The sequence below is a fragment of the Brassica rapa genome, unplaced genomic scaffold, assembly GCF_000309985.2.
Source record: "Brassica rapa cultivar Chiifu-401-42 unplaced genomic scaffold, CAAS_Brap_v3.01 Scaffold1092, whole genome shotgun sequence".
Classification (NCBI taxonomy): Eukaryota; Viridiplantae; Streptophyta; class Magnoliopsida; order Brassicales; family Brassicaceae; genus Brassica; species Brassica rapa.
In genome coordinates, this window is record NW_022611026.1 from 1 (window position 1) to 8,328 (window position 8,328).

General features: G+C 43.7%; 1 protein-coding gene across 1 annotated transcript; it reads right to left on the reverse strand.

Annotated features, from left to right (window-relative positions):
- Window positions 1-4,375: 4,375 nt before the first annotated feature.
- LOC117131627 lies at window positions 4,376-7,791 on the reverse strand. The gene is made up of 2 exons (XM_033283674.1): window positions 6,523-7,791; window positions 4,376-6,465 (listed from the first exon to the last, which is right to left on the reverse strand). Exons 1-2 carry the CDS (start codon window positions 7,535-7,537, stop codon window positions 5,375-5,377), a joined length of 2,106 nt encoding a protein of 701 aa, XP_033139565.1. The 5' UTR covers window positions 7,538-7,791; the 3' UTR covers window positions 4,376-5,374.
- Window positions 7,792-8,328: the final 537 nt, after the last annotated feature.

Here is an 8,328-nt window from a genome sequence, read left to right on the forward strand (position 1 = left end):
TTTCTCTTTGATCCTTTGCAGATCACTCTTTCTTTCTTCCTCTCTTGTCGCAGGAGACATGGGAGACCTAAATGGTGCACCAACACAAGCCGAGATCAATGCTCAGCTGATGGCTAACCATGCTGAACTCCAAGCCGCCCTGGCTACTGTGACTGAGCAGCTGGCTCAGATAGCAGGAAGGGATCGAGCTAATGTTCCACGGCCAAGGAGGAGAAACCAACCCATCCGGAAGAACAACAGTCCCAATCCAGTGTGGACAACTCGGACACTGACCGTACCGAACCAGAAGAGCCGCGGCGTGAACGAGCCGGACGTGGGAACCGACGGGAATATCGGGTCCAAGGCGATGCAAGCCCGGTCCGAAGGAGATTCAGAGACGATGAAGTAGCTTGGCAGGAGGCAAGGATCTCAAACTTACTCCTCCAACCTTTGCTGGAAAGGTTGACCCGGACGCCTACATCGAATGGGAGAGGCGCATGGAGTACATCTTTGAGTACTACCGCTATACCGAGGCCAAGAAGATCGCTTTAGCCGCAGCCCAACTGACGGACAATGCCCTAACCTGGTGGGACAGGGAAGTAGCCGAGGTTGGCAGAGTCTATAGGATCGAGACTTGGGATGAGATGCGAGCTAAGCTCCGTGCAAGGTATATTCCCTCATACTATCAGCGGGACTTACTAAAACGTTTTTGCAAGTTGTCTCAGGGTACTAGGTCCGTAGAGGAGTACTTTGAGGAGTTTGAGGCTCTCAAGAACAAGCTCAGTACGCGCGAGACCGAAGAGGTTATGATGGCTCAGTTCTGAAGGCCTTCAGAGACCGCATCGCTCGCAAGGTGGAGAGGCAGACCTACGTCAACTTCAATGATCTCCTCCACTATGCCATACAGGCCGAGCAGCACATTAAAAGGAAGAACGCCTCTAGTGCCAGGAACAAGACGCCATGGGCTTCATCCGGATCCAAGGGGGCTGAGAAGAACAAATCCATTGAAGTGGAAAACCGGTTCAAGAAGAGCCAAACCGACAAGTCCAAACCAGGTTCATCCGAACCAGGTAAGGGACAAACACAAGCTCAAAGAACTCGTGATATTACTTGTTTCAAATGTCAGGGGAAGGGCACTACGCCAGGGACTGTCCGAACAAGCGTGTCATGATCCTTAAGGCAGACGGCGAGTATGAGTCCCAAGACGAGGCCGATGTAGAGATGGCTGACTCAGGAGACGAGATAGTGGACTATGCTGAAACTGGTGAGCCACTGGTGGTCAGACGAGCTCTCAGTGCTCTCTTTGATCCAGAAACCGTCCAACGAGAGAACATCTTCCATACTAGATGTAGCGTGGAAGGCAAGGTATGTAGTCTAATTATTGATGGTGGCTCTTGCACTAACGTGGCCAGCAGGTACCTTGTTGAAAAGTTTGGACTAGCAAAGTTGCCACACCCCAGGCCATACAAGCTCAAGTGGCTCAATGATGAGACGGAGCTTAAAATCTCGGAGCAAGTTGTTGTTTCCTTTTGTATTGGTAAGTACCAGGACCAGGTGAAGTGTGATGTGGTTCCTATGCAAGCCGGTCATCTACTGTTAGGGAGGCCTTGGCAGTTTGACAAGGAGACTATTCACCATGGGAGGACTAACATCTACAGCTTTACCCACAACAACAAGAAGCACAGCCTGGCTCCTCTCAGTCCACAAGAGGTGTACGAGATGCAGAGGGCCATGGATCAGTCTGGATTGTTTAGTAAAACTAACCTTTACATCTCTTCTAGTAAATTGATTAAATCATTGCAGCAAGACACACAGGTGCTACTAATGGTTTTCAAGGAAGGTTGTTTTGCAGGCTTTGAGGCACCAGATTGTCCAGCTGAGATGCAAGGACTAATGGACCAGTACAAGGACGTGTTCCCTGAAGAGATACCAGCCGGCTTACCACCCCTCCGAGGCATCGAACATCAGATAGACTTTGTGCCAGGCGCCCCACTTCCAAACCGAGCCGCATACCGAGTCAATCCGGAGGAGGCTAAGGAGCTGGAGAGACAGGTCCTAGACCTCATGGACAAGGGATACATTCGAGAGAGTCTCAGCCCATGTGCAGTACCCGTCCTATTGGTGCCTAAGAAGGATGGAACATGGCGTATATGTGTTGATTGCCGAGCCATCAACAACATCACCATAAAATATCGGTACCCCATTCCTAGACTTGATGATATGTTAGATGAACTGAGTGGTTCCACCGTGTTTTCCAAGATTGATCTTAGGAGTGGCTATCACCAAGTTCGGATGAAGGAGGGAGACAAGTGGAAGACTGCTTTCAAGACCAAGCAAGGCTTGTATGAGTGGCTGGTGATGCCCTTTGGTCTTACCAACGCCCCTAATACCTTCATGAGGCTTATGAACGAGGTTCTAAGGCCTTACATTGGTAAATTTGTGGTTGTCTATTTTGATGACATATTGATCTATAGTCAGTGCTTATCCGATCACATTAGTCATGTAGAACAGGTTTTGAAGGCTCTCAGGCAGGAAGGACTCTTTGCCAATCTCAAGAAGTGTGTATTTTGCACTGACCAGTTAATATTTTTAGGCTTTGTTTTGAGCTCACAGGTTTTGAAGGTCGATGAGGAGAAGATCAAGGCCATCCAAGACTGGCCCACACCGACCACTATTGGGCAAGTCCGAAGTTTCCATGGCCTAGCCAGCTTCTATAGGCGGTTTGTCAAGGACTTCAGCACCATTGCTGCACCCATGACCTCAGTGATCAAGAAGAATGTATCCTTTGTTTGGGGCCCTGCCCAAGAGGAGTCTTTCAACAAGCTTAAATATAGTTTAACTCATGCACCCGTTCTTACACTCCCTGATTTTAATAAAACTTTTGAGATTGAGTGTGATGCATCAGGTACAGGCATTGGAGCTGTCCTCACTCAAGGGGGCCGACCAGTGGCATTCTTTAGTGAGAAACTGAGTGGAGCTGCCCTCAACTACCCAACCTATGACAAAGAGCTATACGCTCTAGTAAGGTCCCTTGAAACTTGGCAGCATTACCTTTTGTCTAAGGAATTTGTTATTCATACAGATCATGAGACACTTAAGCACTTGAGGGGACAGACCACACTCAAGAAGAGGCACGCCAGATGGCTCGAGTTCGTGGAGACCTTTCCCTATGTGATCAAGTACAAGAAGGGCAAGGACAATGTGGTGGCCGATGCACTGTCCCGGAGACACACTCTCATTGTGACCATGGAGGCCAAGATCATGGGTTTTGAACATATTAAAGAATCTTATGCCACTGATCTTGATTTTAATGAAGTTTTCAGGAACACTGAGAAGGGGGCTTTTGGGCCATACTACCAGCATGAGGGGTTCCTGTTCAAGGGAAAGAGGCTGTGCATTCCCAAAGGAGCCATGAGGGAACTGCTGGTTCGGGAGGCAGTTCAGGTCAGACATTTCTATGGACTTTGTGCTGGGTTTACCCAAGATAAACCATAAGGATTCCATTTTTGTAGTGGTAGACAGGTTCTCCAAGATGGCCCATTTCATAGCCTGTAACACCACTAATGATGCCACTCAGACCGCCGACCTATTCTTCAAAGAAGTGGTCCGACTACATGGTGTTCCTCGAACCATTGTGTCTGACCGTGATGCCAAGTTCCCCAGCATTTTCTGGAGGACACTATGGGGCAAGTTCGGAACCAAGATACTATTCTCGACCACTTGCCATCCCCAGACCGACGGCCAGACTGAGGTAGTAAACCGTACACTTTCTCAACTGTTGAGAGCTACGGTCAGTAAGAATTCAAGAAATTGGTTGTCTTGTTTGCCTTTTGTTGAGTTTGCTTATAACAATGCTAGGCACTCTACTACTAACCTGTCACCTTTTGAGATTGTCTATGGGTTTCAGCCAGAGACTCCTTTAGACTTCACTGAACTGCCCAGATCCATGTACCGCAGTCGTGATGGAGTCGCCAAGTGTTGCAGGCTGGGATTAAGGGTGGGCAAGATGGATGATGGAAGCTTGGATGGGTCGACCCAAGAGATGATCGGATGGGCGATATGATGGAATGCAAGTTATGAACCTGAAAACAAATGCAAAAACAAATGAGATATGATTTCTAATATGATAAAACAAGATAAATAAAGATAGATAGGATGGAATTAGGCTGCTGGTCTTCAGACACTCTCAGCCTAATCAGTTGATGATTGAAGTGGATTGAGGTGGTGCTTTGCTTGCTGGACTGATGTCTCTCTCAAGCTTGGCAAACGAATTGGAATGGAAGGATGGGGGATTGAGGACGCCACAAGACTCTATGGAAAGGAGCCTTGATAAGTCAAGGTGCTTTGGAGCTGCTTCACACAAAATCAAAAGACTTAGAACAATAGTTTTTAAGAAAACTAGAAAACTGAATAATTCTTATTACTTTCAAAAATGGGTGATTTACAATGAAGCAAAGACTAGAGCTTTATAGGCTCGACAAGGACAGACTCTAACAGTCATAAAATGATAAAAGGAAACAAAATAACTTGAACTTAAAGTCTTGGGAGCAAAGGCTTTGATGACTCCATGGAATATAGCCGTTAGGCTTGATTTGCTTCCTTCCAAAAGAGAAACTTGTGAAGACTTGTATCTTGATAGCTTCTGGACGTGGCCATGATCTTCAAGCCTTCCTGAAATACTCCTTGGCCTCAGTAAAAGAGAATATGGCCGTTGGTCCTGGGCAAAAATCTGTAGAAACTTCTCCAAAGCATTTAGTGTAGATGTTGCCAAATATGGAAGGTTGATGGGAAGAGAGATCCGCCTGATCTCCTGGGTGCTGGTCCAGCTGAGGACGTTTTGGATGTCTTCTGAATGGTCTAGAGTATCTCCTGGTTCCCATAGATATCCCTGGGTCGAACCAAGTTGAATTGGTTGAAGACTTTCCTTAAATGATGTCGGTTTGGCCAATTGATGCAAACCGGCTTGATCTTTTGGTTTGATTGGGATCCGCCTGATCCAGTGTGGCATGGTGCTTCCTATGATGTTGTAGAGTGCCTCTGAATGACTTAGAAGGTCTCCTGGTTGCCATTCTTGAGGTTGGTTCGATGTGAAACCTGGATCTTCCAAATAAGGCAAGTGTAGAGCTGGTTTGGCCGGTTTTGGGAAATTGATCATATCTTCCAATTTCCTTGACCATTTCTCGAGATCTTGGGCTTTCTGGAAAGCTAATAAACTCCTCTTAACTCCTATGATCGGTTTTGGTTCAGGCCGCTTCTTCTTTGGGCTTGAATCCTCTTCTAAAGTCGCATACTCGCAGATGGACGGGCTGAGAAACCTCTGAATTGTAAAATTCATAACTTCTTGCTCCGTGAATATTTTGGGCAGATTCCAATTGGCATGGTCTCCTTCTTGAGTTTAGAATCCATAAATATTATCCTCGTGATTTAAACCCTCCTGGTTTGTAAGATACGGCATTTTTAGTGCACGTATGTCCTGGTTGGCGCCTTGGCTGGTTGAGTAGGGTGTTGGGTCGACCTCTGGTTCAGCTGCTGAATTGCTGGCCGCAACATTCCCTCCTCCTTGAAAAGGTTTCGACCTCGAAACTGTATAACCTGCACCAAGATAGAGCAAGGCAGCTTTCATACTCTTTTGAGATTCTAAGGTCTTACCTTGATATTGTTTTGGTTTGGGGATGGATTGTTCATCAGGTGGCTCTTCTTTCAGCAAATAGGATAGGATCACGCCTCTGCTATGGACTTTTGCATTGCTTCTCTTCTTCAGTGGATGGTCCTTCATACTCCTAGCAGGCTCAGCTCTGACCATCTTTGGGTTTGATCCTCCTAGCAACAAAAGATTATCCGGTGGGATTTCTTTGAAGCTTTCTTCTTTGCAACCTGAAAATTTTTCAACATTCTGGACAAAGACCAAGTGAATTATATCTGATACTGGAATTTCATGAACAGAATTTGTTATGGTCGAATTTACCTTGGGTGCATCAGCATGATGAAGAATGATATTCTTCTTTGGACAGATTTGGTTAGATGGCTGCCTTTCTTGCAAATGTTTACCTTGGTTGGTATAACCATCTTCTTGTGATAGCTCAGCTCGGTTTTTATGTTCTTCTTGACTTATCCCTGGATCAAAACATCTTGGCAAAGACAAGTGTATTATACCAAAGTATAGGGATTTATAAACTGAAGAAAACATAGAACAATTAACCTTAATGTCAAATGTGGCAGTAAGAACTTCTTGTTCTTTGTTTGCCTTGTAGTAACCTTGCTTTCCTGTACCAATTTCACTTTTCCTTGGACAAGACAAGTGCATTAATCTTGTCATAGAATCAATAAAAACATTCTGGTTTAAAGTGAATTTTACCTCAGATTTTGGCACTTGAACAGTACATTGTTCAGATTTCGGTTTCCACTTATGGTGTGGATTTTGATTGAGCTCATGATCTGGTTCGGCACTTGGAACTCCAGTAAGCATATGGCTCTCATCTGGTATCCCTGTACCAAGAATATAAATGTTTAAACCAGTATCTAAAGGTGGTGTTAGACACTTACCTTGGTTTGATACTTGGATCACTGGTTTTGGTTTATTAAGCAACTTTGATTGCTTTGTGCTTTGAGCTTCCTTCTGGTCCATTGGAAGGTTTGTGCCTGGCGCCTCTTCTTCTATGTACCTAGGCTCCTTTAGACCTGTAATAACACTCTTGGACAAAGACAAGTGCATCATACAAGTGGTAGATGATTTATGAAAAGATTTATCATGTATAGAACTTACCTTAGCCTTTACTTGGACAATAACTTGCTCTGGTTTGTCTTTGGACCTGATCAAAGTGTTTTGGCCGACACTTGTACTCATCTTCCTGACCTTTGGGATGTCACTCTCCTGCTCTAAGCAGTGGACAATGGCGTGCCCCTGGTTTGGCTGAAAGTTGGCTTCTTTAGGCAAGACTCTTTGAACTTCTTGTTCCACAATTTTCCTTGCTTCTTTGGAACCATGAGTTGGATATCTCCTTGGATATAGTTCCTGGATTTTAGACCTTGTATAATCTGGTGCAAATCTATCCCTCATGACTTCCTTAAGAGCTCTCCACGTTTTGATAGCTGGCTCCTTGTAAAACCATCTATCATCCTCTTCTTGTACCCACCATTTAAAAGCATCATCTTTTAGTTGATCAATGGCATAAGCTAGCCTCTCTTTCCTCAGGATGTTGTTGTAGTGAAACCATTCATCAAGGTTCCTCTCCCATCTTAGATAACCTCTTTTTCCTGAAAATTTAAAGAGTTCAACTTTATCAGCAAAAGAGTTATAATCAAACCGAGAATTAACAACATAAGGGTTGTGGGTTTTAGAAGTTGGAGTTTGATTGATCCTTGAAGGATCTGGTGGCTTGGGCTCGACATAGACTGCCCCTGGTACATTTCCAAATCTCCTTTCTCCTTCATGTGGACGTTGGCCTTGTGCCTGATTTCTTTTCTCCAATTGAGCAATCTTAATTTGGAGCTGTTGTAGAGCTGCGGACTGTTGGCTCAAGGTGGCCCTTAGGTTTTGGCCGTGTCTCTCCTCCTCCATTGCTTCCTGAAAACAATCTCAAAGAAAAAGTTAAGGTATGGAAAGTTTTGGTCTAACCAAAATAAAACAAATGCAATTTAACTAAACCGAGAAAATATGCAATTATGAACCGAAATGAAGTAACTATACTAAAATGATTTTTCTTTTGGTTTTCTGAATGCAATTTCGAAATTAAACAATATGGTATGAAAAGAAACAAAAATGGGAAGAAAATATGGAAATTAAACTCACACTGATTTTTTTTTTGAATTTTCTTAAGATGAAATGCAAAAACACCGGAAATGGAAACTAAAATGTATACTTGAACCCAAAATGATATAAACTAAGCTGAATGATTTTTTTTTTTGAATGCAAATAACAAACTTATGAAACAAATATGGTATGCACGAAATTAAAAATGGTATGACTTTTTATTTATTTTTTTTTAAGCAAGAAACAACTATAAAAATGCAGATACTTTTTTTTTTTTGAAATGAATGCACAAAATCAAAAAATGGAAAGTGGAGCTGGGGAATGAATGCAAACACGTTTTTCTTTTCTTTTTATGGATGAAATGAATCAAACTAGACAACAGGTCGTCTCCTATCTCAACTCTTTATGGCTTTTCAATTTATGATGAACAAAGAACACAAAAATGCAAAAAACAGTTTTTTTTTTTATTTATAAATGGAAAAACAAATGCAAACAAGATGAATGATGCAAGGATAGAATGGACCTGATTCAGGAGCTTAAGCTCTGATACCAAATGTTGCAGGCTGGGATTAAGGGTGGGCAAGATGGATGATGGAAGC